This window comes from Grampus griseus, assembly GCF_964374135.1.
Source record: "Grampus griseus genome assembly, chromosome: 6".
Classification (NCBI taxonomy): domain Eukaryota; kingdom Metazoa; phylum Chordata; class Mammalia; order Artiodactyla; family Delphinidae; genus Grampus; species Grampus griseus.
Window position 1 is genome coordinate 103,813,407 of NC_139000.1, and position 21,630 is coordinate 103,835,036.

Here is a 21,630-nt window from a genome sequence, read left to right on the forward strand (position 1 = left end):
TGACTCTGTGACCTTGTAACCCCAGCGGAGGTGATGCCTAAAGGAGACTAATTGGAGGCCTTTGGGGGAAGGGAAGCCCGAACCAAGGGGCCCCTGTCAAGCCCACCCTCACCACTAGGTGGCGAGCTCTGCTCGGCGCACTCTGGCGGGGCTTCCGGGCTCCCACGGCTCCCCTATTCCCCACCCCTTCAAAGTGCAGGGCTGCGACCCGGGGTCCCCGCCTATAGTCTCTGTGGACCACAAGGAACTGGGGTGGGGTCTTCTCCCCTCTAGGCCTTCCTGTCGCAGGCCACTTCTCTAATGAAGGCTACTCCTGGAAGCCTTTGTGCTGTGCAGGGGGGAGATAACGCCTGCCCTGAGGGGAACTGCAGGGACCCAATGGGATTGCCCAAAGCAATTGGCCCAGGGGTTAGAGCACGGTGGTTGGCCCAGGGCTGCTAGTTACAGTTGCCCAAGCTACACACGGCACAACTCTGGGGTCGTTGCACCTCATCAGAGATGATATCTAATTACAATTTTCTAGCAGAAGGCTTTCAAGTGTCAACGTAGAGGCTGACAGTGGATTTGTGCCACTCCCCTGGCCAGGCAGAGGACAAGCCCTCTCTTCTCAGAACATCAAGCCCTGCTCCCATTCTGCTGCAAGGATCCTGGAAGCCAGAAACCAACATCTCATTTCCTGCCTCGGACCTTCTAGGGCCTCAGGCTGGAACTTCTGTTGGGGATGGAGGGAAGTCCACGGACCCTCAAACCAGGCCACTGTGCAAAGAAGGAAGAGGGTGGGGAAAAGGGGTCCCAGTGAAACTGAGTCAGCTTTAGCCTCTGAATTTTAAGGGGCAGGTCTAGGAGAGTTTAAAGGAGGTTGCGTAAAAAGAAGCAACAACTTGGTGTCGTGACTGCCGGCATCCAGCAACATAATGGAAAACAGAAAATAAGTTTTGAAACATAAGCTGTGACAATGATGTAATATATAATTTACAATTATGGTCATTTTAGCAAATGCCTTCTGAACCATAACCCTAATTAAGGTTATGGTATATCTTTAAATGAATCACCCTAACTTTACTCTGAACTTCCTTGATAGCAATAGTAAAGTACTAGCTTCTGTGGACATATACTGAGCCATAGTTTGTTGCTTGTGTGGCAGGGTTGTTGATAACTTGGAGAAACAAGGAATGGTAAACTAAGAATATTTTAAGCTTTTAATTTACACGTGGACTTTGCTACAAACCTTGAAGTGTATTTGATGAACAGAATTCTGTAGAGAAGATTCATAAACGGAGACGCTTCTTAATGTGAAGTACCGCGGTTAGTCACTGCCACCTGCTGGCAACGTACGGTCCTGCAGGCCAGCTATGTTTCAGAGTGAGGGGTGAATAGTCATCCCGAGAAACCCAGGCAGAGGAGAAATTCCTGGGGTTGAGGGAAAGAGATAAAGTTTGTATAGACAGACAGTGGCCAATCAATGCCACAGTCAAGAAGGTGCCTCAGGGATTCTAGGCTCTTACAGCTAAAAGAAAATTACCTCGTTTTGTTTTTGGGGGGCACTACTTTTTCCATAAGGAAAATATCAATTATGTATGGAGATAACTGGTATGCCTTATTTTTGCCCCTTCTGCACCCTAATTTTCAATGTATTCCTTCAGGGTATCACCTGCGCCCCCATCAGAATATGTATCTGCTGTATAATGGAATGGAAAAGATTCATTTTTCAGAAACGTATTTTTAGCTGGCTATAGGGAACATCTCTCTTCCTAAAAGCAAGAAATCTTTGAACTGGGTCAACTTCACTGTCCCACTCCTTTTATGCTCAACTATATGAGAACATACCATCTTAGCCATTGCTTTTTCTTTTCTCCTTTTTTCTTCCACACCCAAATGAAAGTGTGTGGGAGATGTAAAAAAAACAAAACAAAACAAAAATAGCATAAAGAGGACACAGCAGAGCATTCAGATTACAAGGCGGTTTATTGAGTTAGTGGCATGCGGGGAAGTTCTTCCCGTGATCAGCAAATGCAGGCATTACAGTGCAAATCCAGAGGGAGAAGCTGGGTGCGGTCAGGAGGGCCTCGAGCCCAGGGCCTGGTCAGCTGGTGACGTGCAGAGCTCTCTAGAGGGGGCTGTGGCTCATCGCGGGGGCAGCTGGACGCAGACACCCCCATACTTGGAAAAGCAATGCTCACGTCTCACTCCTCCCTGAAAAAGAAGGCGGGGAGGGGAAGGTGAGGCCTGATATTCACAGAGAGGCAGCAACCAACGCTCCAATTCTTAGCAACCCAGAAGAAACATCCTCCAAAGGAAGGAGAAAATTCCCAGTAACTGCGTGGCTCCCTGCCTGCGCTGTGGCTACAGGAGCAGCGATTCCCAGGGCAGGTCCTCTGCCCTCTTCTCAGTCCCCAGGGACCTGACGGGCCCAGAGGGACCGCAGGTGAGGCCTGCACACTCACCGGCTCTTCTGGCGGTATTGTTGTAGCGCTTTCTCTGCCACAGTCTCCATAAACTTAGGATTGGAGACTTCTTGTGGGACCGTCACAGTGAAGGGGTAGGAATCAAAGAGCTTCACAACCACCTTAGTGAGGCCAGAGGGAACGCTGGGGTCGGAACTGTGGGAATTCACCTAAAAGGAGAAAAGTCACGAGAGGGCGGAAACAACGGTCAACACAGACTCATTTGGCACCTGAAGTCAGGCTTATTAATTCAGATCAGTTGACCCCTTTGCTTTTTACTCACCTCGACACCTATACAACTTGGTGAACAGAAATGCCCTAATTCAGAGACCCTCGTTTGTGGGTGTAAATGTCATTCACGAAGGACCAACCTGGGGGAGCCCCACCGAGTAAAACATGTTTCCTTTGAGGAGCCACTGGCCACGTGGTGGTAGAAGAGGAATCAGGGAAAGAAAAAGAAAAGGTTCCCAGCACTAGAGGGAAGCTTCTTATCACTGGAGGAGAACGATGGGCCAATTCATGAGCCATCCTAGGCAGGACAGGGCAGCAAGGCAGCTCCCTGGAAAGGGCACTAGCTCTGCAGCCGGGCAGACAGGTTCAAACAAACACCTAGGTGATCACCCTGCAGATAGGAGATGCTGGGTAAGATGCTGAACCTCTCAGTTTCCTCATCTGTAAAATGGGTTCATGACATTCCACGTCACTGAGTGATGAGGTTTCCATGCACCACTGGACCTGAGGTTTTTGTTTCCTGCCATATGACAAATGCTCAATGAAAAGCAGACATGCGCTCTTGAACATCTTCACCCCGTTTCGGCCCTGGGGGAGGATCACATGAGCTCCAGACAACACCTTGAGCCCAGCTTCAGTGTGTGGCCAGGACAGACTCACCGTGGAGACCTGGAGATAGTGCTGGCTGTCGCTGTGCGTGAGGTTGGCCAGCTGGGACACCCAGGTGAACTGCTCGTTCAGCTGCTTCAGCAGGGAGGATGTGTTCAGCATCTTCTGCTGGTAGGACTGGAGCAGCTGGTCATACAGCTTGCTGAACTTCTCCGCCATCTGCAGGGACATGTTCAGCTGCTGGCGCAGCTGCATCTGAGAGGAGTCGTTCGCTGAACAGTCTGCCCGGAGATTAAAAAAAAAAAAAAAAGACAAACGACAGAAACGTGAAGTGAGAGCTAAAAAGGGATGAAAACAAATGGCAACCAGTTCACGCAGCCAGGACCTAAGGCAGAGCTAAGGCAGAGCTACTCCAAGCTCCAGTCCACCAAGCGTTCGCTAGCAGCTCAAGACAAAGCAGAAGGCTCGCCCCGCATGTAAATCAGGATGCGCGTCCTTCATTGAGAAAGTCTTGCCCTGGGAGACGATGTCATCTGAACCAAACTGTCTCAGTGACATCACTGATTTCTCTTTGGGTGCAAGACCCTGTCCCCTTGGGGACCAGCAATGAGGGGCACTGCCCACACCTCAAGCAGCACGGACCTCAGGGCTCCACGTGCTCAGACCTCACTGCCCTCCTTCCCTCCATTAGTCATTTCAGGAAACGGTGGATGTTACTTGTAGCTGCCATGGTACCTGCTATGTACCAGGCACCACCGAGCGCACTGGATAGCCGTGAGCTCTAATAGTCAGATGTATTCTGACGTTAAGTATTATCAAGAATGAAACTGAGGACCAGAGCGGTACCTCATTTGCCTGAAGTCATAGGATGAACGATTTGCGAGGGCAGGATGTTGAACCCCGGGCTTTAACTCCTAAACTTGGGCTCTTCCTACTCTGAGTCTGTGGCTCTGGAAAATTCTCCAAGCTTGCCTATATCTATAGAGTTGGAAATTCTGGCCCCAGGAGCCTGGGTAGCAGAAGAGCCAGTCAGGACCCTCGGGCCACACAGCACAGTAGCCTGGGGTTGGGCATCCGGGCTTTGCCCACCTGCCCACCATGGCTGGTCGCCAAGCTCACCAGAGAGTGGGGAAGTTCATGGCTTTTGGTCACCAAGTGCCCACTGCAGGTTGTCAGGTGGATAAGGGCTGGGAACTACCCACTCTCTCTCTCTCTAAAAACTACTGTTTTTCTCTCCCTTGATTTTTGAAAACTATCCCCAAAAGAGCACATCAAACCCAAGCACGTCAGGGGAAAGGGGGAGTTCTTTACACACTTCACCATGGTGGCTGTAACGATTTCTACTAGAATAAAATAAAATGTCAGGTGGGACAAGACATAGGATTATTAACAATAAACTCGGTTGAAAAAGGTATATAATGACGAAACTTAACTCTTCTTACCAGGGAATCATTGAAAATAAGGACTGTCATTGAGAACTGGGTAGCAGTCTAGAGCAGTGGCTCTCACCTGGGGTGGTGCTGTCCCCAGGGATATTTGACAAGGTCTGAAAACCTTTTTGGTGTCACAACTGGGGTGAGGGTGGGAGGCTACTGGCCTCCAGTGGGTAGAGGCCAGGGATGCTGCTAAACATCTCACAGTGCACAGGACAGCCCACCACAAAGAAGGACCTGGTCCAAAATGCCAGTAGCACCGAAGTTGTGAAATTCCTGTCTGGAGGTCCCGGGCAGCACCTGCTCAAATGTCTGCAAGCATCTTAGATAAGGGGTCATAAGTCTTCTTCAATGTAGAAAAGAAAACCGCTGTTTCAGGAAGCTGTGATCAGTGAACATTAAGATCAGTGCCAGGGGCGCCAGTCTGAGCTTGGGGATCTGTAGGTCTCTTCTTCTGGCCCTAAAGTGACTCCCTCACGGTGTGATTTACACTCTTCTAATCGTGGTATTTTATGGGATAAACCCAGGAGGTTGTGTACTCACCTCTCGCTTCTTCATAGATCAGCCTCTTACAGCACTTGTATTTCTTTTGCAGTAGCTTCTAAAATCACAGCAGTGAGACTAGGAATATTTAGCTAGACTCTGAAGGCCTGCCCGGGCAAACCCAAAAAGGATTAAGTAAGAGCAAAGCCGTAAGATCGATCCGCTCGGTACAAGGGAAACAATTAACTTTTTCCGAGCATAGACTGTTGTCGGCCAGGAAGTATTTCGCCGCTTTTATAGGTGTTATTTCCAAGTAAGAAGAATTTAGTCCCCCTGATAAAACCGAAGGAAACAGCGGAAGGGAGGTATTTCCTCTGCCTCAGGGACCAACCTACCAAAGGTAAAGTTGCCGGGAAGCTAGGGTACCACTAGGAGAGACCCACGTGTTCAGGGTAGAGAACACAGCAGCACTGATTGGGAACACACCACAAACGCCCCCAGGGCGTCATGTAATCTTGGGCAGGTCACCAAACCTTCTCTGACTGAGTGTCCTCCGTAAGACAGGGATGATAACTGTAGCCACCCCGGTTGTTCCAGGAAAAAGAGTAAATGTTTGTAAAGTGTTTACAAGAGTGTTTAGTAACACACACATGGGAAGAGTTTGTTTAACAGAATCCACACTGCCTAAACTCTCACTGTCTGCAGCAAAACATGAGGATGGCTACTATGTTTGGCCCTTGGGAACAGACGAACTGAGGGAAGTCAAAGGATGACAGCTCTTTAGAAAAGCACGGCAGCTCCTGCCACCGTCAGCCTGTTAACCGTGAGCTGGATCGTGTGGTAAGCACCTTGTATTCTGTCCGACTTCAGGGACAGCCCCTCATCTTAACCCGCGACCCCAGATGGGGACCCAAGCAGAGCTGGGCAAAGGACTCCCCCACCCAGAGTCACAGCTGGAAGGCAACAGAGCTGGCATTTGAACTCCCATCCATCTGAGCCCATAAATGCAGCCCTAGTGAGGTGCTGGAGACCCGAGGACACAGGAGACCGCGGGGCCCCCCGACTCACCCAGGGACAAGATCTCCTGGCACTTTTCACACTGGTCCTTCATCTTCAGGCATCCCGTGGAGTTGTGGCGGATTTCCTTGCACACGGTGCGGTCACTGCTGTTTCCTGGAGACACACAAGGGAAAGTCATACAGAGCGACACAGAGATGGACCACCGCGATCTCCCAGAGCCCTTCCACACTACTGTCTGGCCCTTTGACATGGTTCTGCGGGCAGAGCAGGTTGGACTCTGGTTGTTCGCCTGCAGACACAGGCTCGGATTGGGGCTCCCTGCAGCAGGACCAGCAGGTGGTCCCCAGGGCCCCCTGAGCTGGGTTCGGCCCCCTCCCCCACCATCCCCACCTGCTGGCACGTCTCCTGCCTGCTCGTACTTCTCTCTGGCATCATAACCCGTTCTGCTCTGCATTCTGTCTGGCTCATTTCTCTCCCCGGGTCAGACAGCAAGCGCCTTGAAGGCAGGAATAGGATCCACCTTAGAACCTCCTTGTAACACAGGGAGACCCCCATTATGGATAGGCAGTAAACTCCTCGTTCAATTCAATACCCTCCTGTGTTTCCAATCCGTTTCAAGCCACAGCCCAGTGCCGGTCAAACTGTAGCATTTAGGAGATGGGGTTGGCCAACGAGTGTCTATTGGTTCAATGAAGGAAATCACTTCTGAAAAGTTTTGGCTTCTCGTGTCCATGTTAGAGTTCCTTCATTCAAAATATATTCATTGTGTGCCCATTCTCTACCAGACCCTAAGGTTACAGCCACAAACAGCTTTCTTAACCATACCATGAGCTGATTATATAATTTGTCACCAATATATGCATGGCGTCCACATAAAGCCACCTGAGTTCCCAAGACAAAGGGGTCTAGTTCTCTAGAGGAAAGAGTCAATGTCATGCCCTCCAGTTGCTGCAAGGAGCTTGGTACACTCGAAAGAACACAGATTCTGAATCCTGCAGGGCTAGATTTGACTGGCTCCCACTTTATCAGCTGTGAACCCTTGGACATGCTCCTTCACCATCCTGTCATAGTTTTCTCCCCATCAAACCGGGATGAGAGCACCCTCCCCAGGTTTCTGGGGGTGGAACTCAGATGACACATGCCAAGCCCCGGCCACAGTTCTGAGCATCTAACGGGTTAGCATCTCAATGAATTGTGATTTCCCATCCCATCCTTCTAACCTCCTGGGAATTCCGCCATCGGGAAGTGGTAGGGAGTTCTATGCATGTGGTCATCCATGGCCTGCTGGGCCTGGTGGATCATGTCAAAGAAGGGCTGAAACATGTCATGGAAGTTCAGGGGTTCCAACAAGGGGAAAGGCATGACGTTCCGGGTGAAGCGGGACTTGGGATTGAAGAAGAGCGATCCCCTTGGGAACGAGCCAAAGGGCGAGTAATACTGAGTGTCCTGGAACTTCCGGGGAAAGAACCGGTCCTGGAAGAGCTCGTCCATGATGTTGGATGCGCGGGTGAAGCTGTCCTCCATGACGTCCATCACGTGGCCCTGCTGCCGGTCGTTCTCCAGCAGGGAGTCGATGCGGTCACCGTTGATCCATAAGTAGAAGGGGGAGCTCTGGTTCAGGAACTCCTCGAGCTGCGACAGGAGACAGGGGACAGTCAGGGGTGCTTCCCCCTTGTCAAGACGGGCCAGGCCCGGCCCCTCCTGCCTGCACCCGGGGCAACTCAGAGTCACAGCAGGCGGCAGAAGGCCAGGCTGGGACTGGCTCCCCATCTCTGAACTGTCCAGGTCAGTGCCTTTCCTTTCTACCGACCCCGAGGGGAAGAGCTTAGGAAGACCTGCGAGGCCGAGAGAGTCACAAGGCCCGTCACATGAGACTAGTCTGCTGTCCTCTTTGGCCACTGGTGATCCCCAAGCCCGCTCAGCCAAGGGCCAACTGACGGGACTCCTGGAAAGGGCGAAATTCATGAGCCCTAGCTGAGCAAGGCCCGCAGGACAGGGAGGATCAGTAATAGGGTACTAAAAATTCTTAATTCCTTCTGTTTAAGTGGATGCAGGGCTCTGCCATACCGTGGAGCCATTTGTTACCTTAGGCAGCTAATAATTGCTGAATGAGAGTCTTCGGAAGATGGCAAATACCTGGCACAGGTGCTTTTCATGACTCCACATTACTGCACTCATAGCAGACATTACCAATTGATCACAGTGCTCTGGGCCCCAATGCAGCCAGAACTAATCAACTGCATGTGAAATGAAGCTGTGATATTGTGATTTATAATAAGAAATATATATTTGGTCTGGTCCTTGATAAAGAGGTCCTAGAGCCCTTGGAATTTCCTGTGCTAAGAGCAATAAAGGTGTCTTTTGTTATGTTAGTGAGGTGACTTTTCGGAAAGCACCTAGGGATGGGGGCTGGTCGCCAGGGGAGCCAACCCTAGGATTAGAGGGTTGGAACTTTCAGCCCCACCACCTGATTTCCAAGGAGGGGAGAGGGGCTGGACCTTGAATCAATGACCAATGGTCAATGATTTAATCAATCGTACCTATGTAATGATGCCTCCATTAAACCCAAAAGGATGGGCTTGGGGAGCTTCTGGGTTGATGAACACATGTGCCAATGAGATGCAGGAGACTGTTGAACTCGAAGAGGTGATGGAAGTTCCCCATCCTTTCCCCATCCCTCCCCCTGGGCATCTCTTCCATCTGGCTGTTTCTGAGTTATATCCTTTTACAACACACCAATAATCTGGTATGTAAAATGTTTCTCCTAGTTCTATGAGCTCATCTAGCAAATTAATTGAACCCAAGGGGGCGGTCATGGGAAACTCTAATCTACAGCCAGTCCGTCAGAAACACAGGTGACCACCTGGACTTGTGATCGGCGGCTGAAGTTGGCAGTGGGGATGGGGAGGCGTCCTGTGGGACTGAGCCCTGAGCCCGTGGGGTCCGACGCTGTCTCTGGGTAGACGGCGTCAGAGCGGAGTTCAACTGCAGGACACCCAGCCGGTGTGGGAGAAATTCTTGATGGGGAAATCCCCACACTTGGAATTGGGTGCAGAACCAAAGAAGCATATTCAGTTCTCCTCACTGCCCAACCAGAGCCCAGGCTGTGCTGAAGAAGCGGGGCCCCTTGTCACCTGTTGGCCCACCAGTCCCGAGCCGCTTCTGCAGACACGCGCGTAGAACTTCATGCAGGTCTGTTTCAGGCAAGGCTTACACTCCTCCCAGAGGGCCGTCATGGTCTCATTGCACACCCCCTGGGACGCCTTCAGCTTCGTTTCAGAATCCTTGGTGTCATTCAGGGCATCCTACAGGAGGACCGAGGCTGGGTTAGCAACAGAAACCACGGCTTCCCCTTCCCCAAGCAGGCACCGTGGTGCTGGCCCCCCGGCCCAACCTGGCCACATGGGGTGCTTATTTCCACCCCTGCTCTGGCTCACGTGTTCCCGCATCTGCCCACCTGGAATTCCCTCCCCATCTGGCTCTAAACATCCTCTCGCCTTCAAGATCCAACTGCTCCTTAGTCCTTTCCAGCCATTAGAGCTCATCTGGACAGCTCCTTTCTCTGACACTGCACTTACAGTCTCTACCCCAGGACTTCCCTCTCGCCAATACCCCACTTCCTAGTCTCAACTTCTGGAATTTAAACGTCATCTTTCAAAGCTTCCCTGAATCTTATTTCTCTATTGCAACCATGGTCCCCGGCATGCCACAGGAATAGGTAAGCTTCCGAAATTAAAGTCACCACTACTACCAAAACTCTCCAAGATGACCATGACATTTGATCCAGTAATTCTACAAGAATCTATCCCAAGGAATTCCTGCAATAAAGGAAAAATCCATATGCTTGAAGATATCTGTTACAATATTCATGTGTGGCAACAAAAATACTGGAATCAACCCCAATGCTCAAAACTAGGGGACAAGTTAAGGAAACTGTGGTACCTACAAAAGGTAGATAGGACAGCATTACAAGGGATGTTTGTAGTAAGTTTTAAGTATTATAATAAGCATTTTTCATGTTAAAAATTCAGGAGTTTGAGTATAGTCACTGTCCAAAAAGTATAGAGGAGAAAATGTAGTAAGAAATAGATCAAATGTTAAGTGAATTGTCCTTAGGTAAAAGCGTTATGGAAAAACTTCTGCTCTTCTATATTAAAATCTTGACAAATGAGTGTATTACTCTTCAAAGAATTAAGTAGACCATCCATACCCCAAAGCAAAGCTACACTATGAATATCTGAATATGTGAGGTCTTCTCTTGCTCTGTGTCCCCTGCCCCCCTCGTCCGAGATGGCCACCACGCCTCCAACTGGGCCAACTCACAGGCGTCAACTCTGCTGCCCAATTCCTTTCTTTCCGGTTCGCATATTCCTCAACTAAGAAGTCATGGAGCCTTTTTCCAAACTTGATATGCTTTATCATAGAACCTGGATTGTCAAATATCAAACTCCAATGAGAAGCACAAAAATTCATGAACAGGACCTGCCACTTCTACAAGGGCTCTAGGTTTCTCACAGTGTGATGAGAACTAATACTGATGCCAAGAAAGGTACTAAGTTTCCAAGAAAGTTAGAGCTGCACCCAGGCCAACATTTCCTTAAGTGGTTTCCATGGAATTGTGCTACAAGCTATCAGGAAAAAAATAACTGGATTCCATGGTCAATTCGATTTGGAAAACACTTGGATTAAATGAAGTTACACGTGCTTCCTTTACCGCACAACTTTTCTGAGTCTTTATAATGCTTTTACTCTATGCATCAGGGGTCATGAAGGTGGCAGGGGGCCCCATCTCAGCATCTCTGTCATTACGGGTAGGGTGGCAATGGGAATAGGCTTTGAGGAGACCCTGAAGGACATTATTGACTTTTTAAATAAGCTCCTTATTGAATTATAGTGTTTTCGTTTTGTATGTTCACCATTGGACCTAGGTGTCTCTTTACGAAGTAGTCCAGAACTCTATAGAGCCTTGGGCAATACAGCGTGCGCCTGCCGTACCCCCGAAGGTATCGCCCCTACTGAAGGTAGGGTGCCACCCCTCTCCTAACCTGTGACAGTGACAGGCCCTACCCAAAGCCTGCCTTGGACCTTACACATAGTCTGGGTTTAGAAAAATCTACTGAAGTGAATCTGGGCGGCAGGCCCTGGGCCAGGCTTGTAACAAAACCAGATCCAAGATCTCACTGCTTGAAGCTTTGAAAAGCAAATAAACCTTCCCTATCTGTTAACCACAGCCCCAGTATCAGCTGACACAACCGGAGAAGGCCTGCGGGTCACCATAGTAACCTGGCAGGGCGTTTGGAAGAGCAACGGCCCCTCCCTCCCTCCAGCACAGCGGATCAAGGTGGGGGTCACCCGGGCTCTTCTTACCTCTTTCTTCTTCTTGGCCTCCTCTAAGGAGCCAAGCAATGATTTGCGCTCTTCGTTGGTCTGTTCTATTAGGGTCTTTATCTGTTTCACCTCCTTGAGAGCATTTTTAATTTCTTTATTAATGTACTTACTCCCCTCGGTGGACATTTCTGCAAGAAAAGAGCAGGGAGGTAGATGAGGCCAGAGGAAGGGATGGTGCTGGGGATATAACCCTGGAACCAGCTGGAATGGTCAGAAAGGCCAGTGGGCCCAGGGGCTGCCATGGCTGGGATCCTCCTGGCAGGCAGCCTTCCGGCCCCAGCTTTGCCCTGACACAGGTTCCATCCCAGGGCTCACTGTAGACCCAGGGCCAGAGAATCGATTACACCCAGCTGCTCAGAAATGCAAACCATCGGAGCGGACACGCCCCAGAGGAGGGACAACCCAGTCCGCCCCTGGAGCTCTGGAGAAGCAGCCTACCCAGCTGCAGAGGAAATTTTTCAAGGGAAAAAAAAAATCCTGGAAGCGTAACTGTTTAAGCATCAAAATATAAAATAGTGTTATTGTGGATACAAGTCTTTCTGCAATGCAGTTTAAGCAAACATCTGAACTTCGCTATTCCGATGCAGTGTCAGGTGACAGGGCCACAGAGGTGACTTAATAGCACCATCCTTCAAGGAGACTGTGATCAGACACCACACCGTGTGACAAATGTAATGAGACAATGTCGCCAAAGTACCAAAAGTAACAGCCAATGCTTCTCTGGTTCTTATCCTGGGCCAAATGCTGAGCTGGACACTTCACGTGCATTTTATTTAATACTCTTGACACTGTCTTCACCCCTTTGCACAATCGAGGATAAAGAATCGCAGTGAGATCAAGATACTTACCCAGGGTTATACAGCTGGGGAGGGCGGAGCCAGATTTCCACCCAGCTCTGAGCTCAACGCTTGGGTTTTTAACTATTACCCCCAGAGAGTCAGTCAGCTCATAGGACAAGAGTGGGGCAGAGGGAAGACAGGTTTCAGCAAAGGCCTGGCAGCAGAGGGGAACCACCACCTGGGCTCTGAAGGATGACAAGCCCTCGTAGTGAATGATATTCCGCCTTACCTGAATCCGGAGCATTGGTTTTCTAGGTGGAAAGGTGGTGGATACAGGTAGTAAGTGCTATGGAAACTCAAGGGGAAACCCACAGAGGCTCCAATGGTCCAGGCTTCACGGAGCTTCGTGGAAGAGGTGTGGACGCCGGACCGAGCAGACGGGGAGGGGAATAGCCAAACGAGCTGCAGCAGCCAGAAAGGGCTTGGGGTCTATCTGAAACTGCCTGGAAGCCCACCTGACCACAGAGAGCCTAGGCCGGCGAGAGACGGCTCAGAGAGGGGCCCGGGCAGAGCAAACCCGATCCGATGCACAGGACAAAGGTGGTCTTAACCCTTGGGGCCCTGACACAGGGAAGCATGCCAGGAGAGCACGCCTGGTCACTTACCCTGGAGCTCTTTGTCCGAGATTGCCCTGCCATTCTCCCAGCTCAGCAGCAGGCCCACGAGCAGCAGTAGAGTCTTCATCTTGCCTCCTTCTCCAATTCTGGAATCCTAGCACGCCTCTGTTTGCAGAGAACAGGGGGCTGTCATGGTAACAGCTAGACAGCCCGCTGGTTACGGGCCCAGCCTGCTGCCTGTGCGGCTTCCCAGGAACCCTGCTGAGGCCTTGCCCTCCACTCTCCCCGCAGCTGGCATCACCGACTTTTTATCCCAGGGAAGTGACAAGAAAGTATCAGACTTGCCACTGGGCCCCTTCAAAAGAAAGTGGAGGAAGTGGGTACGGGGAGGAACCACAGGACAGCAGCCTGATATAGAAGAAACGAGAACTCCAGAGTCAGAGCCACTGGGCTCTGGTCCGAGCCGCCCTCCTCCTTCCTCCTTCTCCTTGTCCCCCATAATAGCTGACGATGCCTAAAAAAGGCACATGTGCTTTCTGCATCCAGAAAGGGCATCTATCTGATGATACCTGCTCACATCAAACAAACCCTGAAAACACCTCTCTTGGGTCACTCAGCTGGCCTCTGCCGTCCCCCTAAAGTGGGGACTGCAGCCCACAGCACAGACAGCCCCCTGCTGTCTGCATCACCCACCCTGCCCACAGCAGGCATCACCAATCAATCACAGCACTGTCCCCATCAAGGCTCGACACCTCCTGAAATTGCTTTTCAAGGGTCTGAGGCAGTGACAGCCTCTGGGTTGCTACAGGGAAATAAATCCATTTGTCATCCCTAGCATGGATGAGAGTAGAACAAGGTGGGGAGGACGGTTGTCTTCAGGGAATAGAGAGGGAGGGGCAAAGCCAAAGGATTAACGGCGGAGGAGGGGCAGGGCAAGGAACCTCCCCAGGAAAAGTCCCTGTGGGAGGACGTGCCACTCTGCTCTGCCAGGTCCCTTTCACGCAGCCAGTCCCTCTAAGCCCACAGCAGGGTGTGTGCCAGGGTCCTCCCACCACCACTCGGCTAGCTGCCTTGAGCCCTGGACCAGCTGGTCTTACACAATGGACCCTTTCCCAGAAGCTGAAGTTGTTGCAAAACAGAAACCCCTCCCCCTGCACTGCCCTTCACCCCAATGCTCATCTGAACTCACCCGTTTCCCCTAAGAGAATGGGAAGGGGGTCTCCCCTTCCTGAAATGATGCACATCCAGAAGCTGCTGTCCGCTCAGCAGGCCCATCTGGACCCTTGGGAGAATATTAATAAGGCAAGTCTCTCCTGAGACATAATTAGTAAGGCAGCCAGGCTGTGGTTCCCGAGCAGCGTGGGAGAAGAGAGCGGGTCACCGCCTTCCCCAGAGATGGTGAGTGGGCAGCTGAGCCAGGGTGCTATTTCAGGTCTGCGTGGCTCTGTCCTAGCTGCTCACTGAAGCCTGAAACGCCTCAAACAGGGACAGAGCCTTTGTCACGCCAGAGAGAGAGCTGGCGAGAGACACCCCTCCAGCAAGAGGCCCCCGATAGCAAAGACTTCTGAGAAATCCAGACACGAGACTCTGAAATAGGTTGGGACCAGAAGACAGGGCATTGGGTCCTGAGGAAACGAGAGACGGGGCAGCCAAAGGCAAGAGCTCTGGATGAGAAGTCTGGAATCGCAGCGGTCAGTACAGGATCTCCCACCAAGAGCCAGGGGGCCGTGGGAGCCATCGAGTTCCGAGCTGGGAGAGAGACCTGTCTCCTGCCCAATCCGTCCACCTCAGAGGGGAGGCCGAACCCAGAGACAGGATGGGGCTCCCCAAGGCCTGCAGCAAGCTGGTGACAACCCCAGGATGAGGACTCAGCCCCCCCAAACCCCAGTCCAGTGTTGTTTCCTTGACACCAAGTCACTTAAGTCTCTGAGCCTCCGTTTCCTCACCTGTAAAAGGGATCTAATAGAGACCTTAGAGATGGGAACGCGTTCTGTAAACCCAAGGGTCTTATGTAATCATAGGAAATTCCGACTCCTTCAAAATTGACGTAGGGTCAATCACGGGCATTGGCAGTATCTATCGGGGAAGTGGGAGGAGGTGGTGTGTTGGGAGAGGGACAGAGGAACTGAAGCAGGTACACAAAGGTCACCTGTGGTCCCTCCCTGACTGTGGGCTTTGCCTCCGTGATGTGATCAGCTCCTACGAATTACCCGGGAGTCTTGTTATAATGCTGATTCTGATTCAGAGATTGCTTTTCTAATAAGCTTGCAGGTGATATCGATACTAGTCCAAGGCCAGTAGGAGAACAGCGGCTGCGCGGCCAAACTGCCCTCCCTTTGCACTGACTCACCTCCCCACCCATCTCCTGGCCAGGGTGCCTGGTTGCCAACTGCTCTGATTGAACAAGCCACTCCAAGGCCCTCCTTTCCCCAGAGGAAGCCGTGGGGAGGACATGGTCACGCAGCTAGTAAGCTGCAGGGTTTAAAGCCCAAAGCCCAAGCTCCTCTCCTACTGCCTCCCCAAATGCAGAAAACTCAAACAAAAAGAAACATGAGAAAATAATTCACCTGTAATTCACACCATCGAGAGGCAAACATTATGTGGTATATTTCCCCTTTTCTATGCATTTGCATACAATGGGATCCTTTACACCCACTATCTTCAAATACTCTCTAAAAGCACACTTTTGTGGCTGTGTAATGGAGTTCTTTTTCTGATGTACTTTATTTTGCTATCCCACAAGGCCAGGCATTTAAATTGTCTGTGATTTCCCACTATTATTATCATGAACACTCTGGCGAGCATCCTTTTATAGTATCTGTACTTACGCTCAAATTCCAAACTTCACTCTTAAAAAAAAATAATAAGAAGTTTCTTTTTTTCATTAGGTCCAGAAATTCTGGAAGGTCAAGGCTTGGGTTCTAATCCCAATTCTGATCCCTATTTGCTGTCTATCTTTGGAGATGGTCCTAAACCTCTCCAAGCTTCAGATTATCATCTGTAAAATGAGACAGTTGAATCAGATGTCTGAAGTCTGATGGAGGTTGTGTGATGTTTCTCTGATGTACCCTGGTGCATTAGGAAGCAGAAAGAGTAGGATTTCAGTGGTTGCAACATATACTTAAATCAAAACATCATTACTTATAAACACACAATCCAGAGAACTAGAGAATTCGCGAGCAAACAAGATGACTCATGCGCGCAAGCTGACAACCACCCCTGGAGCTCAGTACCTTTCCAAGGAAGATGCTGCAGGAAGGCTGCAAGTGCAGGCCAGCTCTGCCACTCACTAGCCTGGCCTCGGGCAACAGCGTCAGTCCTCCAAGTGTCAATTCCCACATCTTTACAAAAGGAGGATCCTTACATCTATCCCGTTTACTCCACAGAATTGTGGTTGGAGCTGATGAACAAAGGGCTTCCTGAGTCCCTTGCCTGTCTGCCGGCAATTCGGTCCCGGCTCCGCTGTCTGGTGATGGGGCTCCGACCACCTCCCTTCCCAGGATCCGCGACTCCATCTAAAGCGCCCCTCTGACAGCCCTGTGACTCCCAGTAGCCGTCCTCTCCTCGCCTGGGTGCCGCCCCCCGCCCGCTCATCAGTCCCGGCCAGGCTCTGCGCAGGGGCAGGAAAGGTGGGGACATCTCACCGGTCAGCGGTGCCCGCGCGCTCCTCCTGGCGACGCCGCGTGCACAGCACGGTGAGGCGCTCGTATTTATAGCGCTCTGCTGCGTATACACCCACTTTGGGGCTGGCTGCAAACCTGCATGACTCACGCCCAAAGAATGCGGTAGAAAGCACCGGGAGCTTTCTGGAAGCCGGTGCGGGAGGGGGTTCGGAGGTGCGGGCGGGTGGATGTCCGGTGCAGCACCCGGCAGGGGGCGCGGGGGCGCGTATCAGCACCAAGAAAGGCTCCGGCGGAGACAGACCCTGGGGTGCGGGCGTGCACCGCTACCGGCTCCCCGTCCCCGGGGGCTCAGAGCTGAGGCACTGCGCCCCCAGGAGGGCAGAGCCTGAATTAACGTGCAGAGCTGGCACCCAGCTCCGCAGAGATGGAGGGATGCTCTGCGCCCCTGGCTGGTGCCTCGTCCCCAGTAGAACGTCAGTGTTCCGCTGCCCAATTGAACGTTAATCTTTCGCATTCAACACGCGCCACTCCTCTGGCTCCACTGAAGTAGAACAGCGTCAGAAATAACGTGGGTGTGATGGAGAGGGATGTCGTGCTAAAACACAGGAAGTACAAAATGCCGGCTTCCCGAACCACCACCTGACCTGGTGGTCCTTTGGCAGACCTGCTGGCCGGGAGGAAACAGAAATGTGTTTTTAGGGATAAACACAGCATCCATATGGGGAACTAGAAGGCCTCCCAGGCTCCTTGACTCCTGGACGTTAAGCAAGTATTTTCCCCATCCACTTGGGACCCAGCCAAGCAGGGCGGGCTTCATGAGCACGGGACCCTGCTGCCCTACACTTTGAGGAGCTACTGCCCAAGTCTTGAAATTCTTAAGAGTTTTTGAACAAAAGGGGCCCTGCGTTGTCATTGTGCACGGGGACGCGCAAATTATGCTGCTGGCCCTGCTTACAAGGGAGTCACTGATCTCCACCAGTCCCAAGTTTCCTCCGCTGGCTCAGGAGGAATCTTGCCAAAGGACTTTTTTTTTTTTTTTTTTTCGGTACGCGGACCTCTCACTGTTGTGGCCTTTCCCGTCGCGGAACACAGGCTCCGGATGCGCAGGCTCAGCGGCCATGGCTCACGGGCCCAGACGCTCCGCGGCATGTGGGATCTTCCCAGACCGGGGCACGAACCCGTGATCCCTGCATCGGCAGGCAGACTCTCAACCACTATGCCACCAGGGAAGCCCTGCCAAAGGACTTTTTTCGGCAGGGGGCTTTGATGTGGAACAGGGATAGGAGGCGTCACACCGCGCCCTGGCGGGGAGGGGACTAACTGAGAAGCCCCTCAGGCATAGCTACTTCTTGGGGAAGAAACAGAGCCACGCACTCTGACCCTAGGATGTTTGAGCCCCAGGAGAAAGGTCCAGGGGCTGGAGGGTGGTTCTTAGACTGGCTGGGGGAGATGGGTCGGCAGGGCAGGTATAGGCAGCTTGGTTTGCTGGCCGACTGAAACCCCGCAAGATGAAGGGCTCAGAGGAGAGCTCTATGGCCAGGGGCTGAGTTGTCCTGGTCACAACTTTTGAGATACAGCCTAAGGCCCAGTCCCTGGTCACCCAAGGTCCAGGGGCAACTAGGACCCCAGCCTTTTCAGGAAGGAGCACAGAGGGAGCTTGTAGGCCTGTGAGAAAAAAGGGGATGGGGGGAGGACCTGAGCTGGACGCATGGAATTCTGACCACAGTCTCAGCTCTGTCCCGAGGCTCTGGGTGACCTTGGTTGGACCAAAGACTTTAACCCCCACTCCTGGGTTCTCAGTTTCTTCCTTTTGGACAATGAGGAATCTGGAATGTATCATCTCTGAGGTCCCCCTCACCCTAACCCAAGGCAATGCCAAGTGAGAGAAGATCATTAGCTCAGAAGGAAAAAAAATCAATCGACAATTGGGAACAATATTTCTCCCCTGAGGCTTCACTTTATCTTCCTTAAAAAGTCGAATTATCAGGCTTCCCTGATGGCACAGTGGTTGAGAGTCTGCCTGCCGATGCAGGGGACACGGGTTCGTGCCCCGGTCCGGGAAGATCCCACATGCCGCAGAGCGGCTGGGCCCGTGAGCCATGGCCGCTGAGCCTGCACGTCCAGAGCCTGTGCTCCGCAACAGGAGAGGCCACAACAGTGGGAAGCCCGCGTGCTGCAAAAAAAAAAAAAAAAAAAGTTGAATTATCAGTAACAGCTACATTTTCTATGGCAACTGCCTCTTCCTTAGCATCTTATCAGTGCCCAAGGCCAGAAGTCTCTCTGAGCACGCTCCTTGTAACTTTTCTATTCTGCAGCTCCCCCAGCATCTGGCACAGGAGGCACAAATCTGTACTAATTATATTTTTAAAAATCGGACTTTGGAGGACAAGGCAAGGAGATCTGCCTTAGTCAGCTGAAGTAGGGGAAGGGAGGAGAGGAAGAAGGGTTTGGGAGAAAATAACATGATTCACAGCCATGACTGCGGTCCTCTGGGAAAGATCACTTGATGACTCTAGCTCGCTGCTAAGCACACAAGGCTCAGAAGATTAAACTTTAAGGAAAACAGTTCACCATAAATGCATCACTGGATTTTAAGTAGTCTAAGTAGATCACAGATGCCAGTCGGTACAGCCCTCACCCAATACTTGATTCTGTTTTTTGTTTTTTTTGTTTTGGCATATAGTTGATTTACAGTGTTGTGTTAGTCTCAGGTGTACAGCAAAGTGAACCAGTTAGTTATACATATACATATATCTACTCTTTTTTAGATTCTTTTCCCATATAGGCCATTACAGAGTATTGAATAGGGTTCCCTGTGCTCTACAGTAGGTCCTTATTAGTTATCTATTTTATATATAGTCGTTTGTATATGTCAGTCCCAATCTCCCAATTTACCCCTTCCCCACTTTCCCCCCAGTAACCATAAATTTGTTTTGTCCATCTGCAACTCTATTTCTGTTTTGTAGATAAGTTCATTTGTACCCTTTTTTAGATTCCACTACTTGATTCTTAACTGCCCATTCTTAACTACTTGATGCCACCGCTGCCACATTCCCATCAGGTGGTCATCCTGCCTCTGTTTGAATGCCCCTGGCAACAGGGAGCTCACTACCTCCATGGGAGCAATTGTCTAGTAAAACCGTCTACAGAGTTAGCTGTGTGTAGACTTTGTTGAGTCAAAGTCTGGCTCCTGCAAGGGACAACCCCAAACCCAGCTCTGTCCCCTGGAACCACACAGAGAAAACCCAATCCATCACCTGGCTGCTTGCCCTTCAGATATTTGAAGGCAGCTAGTCACTCCTCCCAGTGGTGCCCCGGGCTTGTCGCTGCCTGCGTCGTCACTGAGTGCAAGATTCTTCCCCAGCCCTTTGGCCTTCCAGACCTTGCCTCTCTCGAACCCTGGGCCTGCCAATACCAGTGAGGACTGACCACAGAGCAGAGTGGAACCACCTGCTCCCTTGCCCGGACACTCGAGATAAGCTTTTATTTAGCTGCTGAGTCACTTGGCCGATTCATATAGAATTCATCATCATTTTGGCAGACGCTGCTGTTTAATCATTTTTCTCCCATCATGGACTTAGGCGGTCGGGTTTGGGGTTTTGGGCTTGATGTTTTTCTTGGAGTCGGGGACCATCGGAGAGGGGGCTGGGGGAAAGTAAAGAGCTTTACATTGATCTGTTCATCTCTTAATGCTTTGCCCACCCTCTCTCCCCTGCTATGCGATGTCTTTGCTGTGCACCCCACCTTTGCCACCGCGGTCCAGCTCTGCACCACCAACAGGGTGGCAGCTTAACCACTGCTGATAGAAGTGGAACAAGTTGGAAATGGACAAGAACAGTAAGTACCCTGTTATGCCTCCCATGTTTGAAGCTTGCGCAGCTAATACAGTTGTTTATTGTTATATAACAAACCACCCCAAAATTTAGTGGCATAAAACAATCTTTTTTTTTAAAAAAAAAAAGAATCACTCTCCAGGCTCTAATTATTATTCGGGTGTATTCAGTCAATCATGGGCTGATAAAAAGTCATGGATAATAAAATCAGATGAGATAAAATTAGCCCACAGCTGATGCGGAGGCATCCTGACTGCTTTTTCAGGGCCTACCTAAAGTCCAGAAACATTCACTCCATCCGATATGTTTCCCTTATCTTCCCAAATAAGATCTCTTTGGGAAAAATCTGGGGCTAGTCTCTCCTGAGTTGCTTATCATGGACCTATAAGTAGACAAGTATTTCTTAAACTATCTTCACTGTTCATCATGCTATTGACCAAAATCCAAGGATGCTCAAGTCTCTTACAAAAATGGCATAGTGGGGGCTTCCCTGGTGGCGCAGTGGTTGAGAGTCCGCCTGCCGATGCAGGGGACATGGGTTCGTACCCCGGTCCGGGAAGATCCCACGTGCCACGGAGCGGCTGGGCCTGTGAGCCATGGCCGCTGAGCCTGCGCGTCCGGAGCCTGTGCTCCGCAACAGGAGAGGCCACAACAGTGAGAGGCCCATGTACCAAAAAAAAAAAAAATGGTATAGTGATTGCATATAATCTACTCACACCCATATACTTCTTGCTTATACATATTATAAGCGATCATCTCTAGACTGCTTATAATATACAATACACTGTAATGATATGTAAACACTGGTAAATACAATGTAAATGCTATGTAAATTGTTATCAGAATCTCAGTAAATTCAAGCTTTGCTCTTTGAAACTTTCTGGAATTTTTTTTTTTTTTATATGTTCAATCTGTGGTTGGTTGAATTCACAGATTTGGAATCTGCAGATACAGAGGGCCAGCTGCATCGCACTCCAGGGCTGGTCAACGCTAACCTTTAGCTGCAATTCTTAGACTAATGGGCGTTTTTTAAAATTGGCCCCCAGATCTGCCTCAGGTCAAATCTACGTTTTCCACAACCACCTGGAATCCAACGGATAATTATTTTAGATCAGCGATTCTCATTGGAACTGTACAATATAATTACCTGGAAACTTTGACCATTAACCA

The 21,630-nt window shown here is 50.7% G+C and overlaps 1 protein-coding gene across 1 annotated transcript; it reads right to left on the reverse strand.

The window, feature by feature from the left end:
- Positions 1 to 1,946: 1,946 nt before the first annotated feature.
- On the reverse strand, positions 1,947 to 16,791 carry CLU (clusterin). Its single transcript, XM_082656702.1, has 9 exons — positions 16,649 to 16,791; positions 13,053 to 13,169; positions 11,588 to 11,736; positions 9,355 to 9,525; positions 7,441 to 7,852; positions 6,269 to 6,373; positions 3,336 to 3,565; positions 2,445 to 2,614; positions 1,947 to 2,193 (listed from the first exon to the last, which is right to left on the reverse strand). Exons 2-9 carry the CDS (start codon positions 13,129 to 13,131, stop codon positions 2,184 to 2,186), a joined length of 1,326 nt encoding a protein of 441 aa, XP_082512828.1. The 5' UTR covers positions 13,132 to 13,169; positions 16,649 to 16,791; the 3' UTR covers positions 1,947 to 2,183.
- Between the last annotated feature and the right edge of the window lie 4,839 nt (positions 16,792 to 21,630).

Coding starts and splice junctions, on each gene's coding strand:
- CLU (XM_082656702.1), bottom strand. CDS start 13,131: ATGAAGACTCTACTGCTGCTCGTGGGCCTGCTGCTGAGCTGGGAGAAT. Junction 9,526..11,587: donor AGGCCAAGAAGAAGAAAGAG/GTAAGAAGAGCC, acceptor GTCCTCCTGTAG/GATGCCCTGAATGACACCAA. Junction 7,853..9,354: donor CGGGACTGGTGGGCCAACAG/GTGACAAGGGGC, acceptor CTCCTGTCGCAG/CTCGAGGAGTTCCTGAACCA.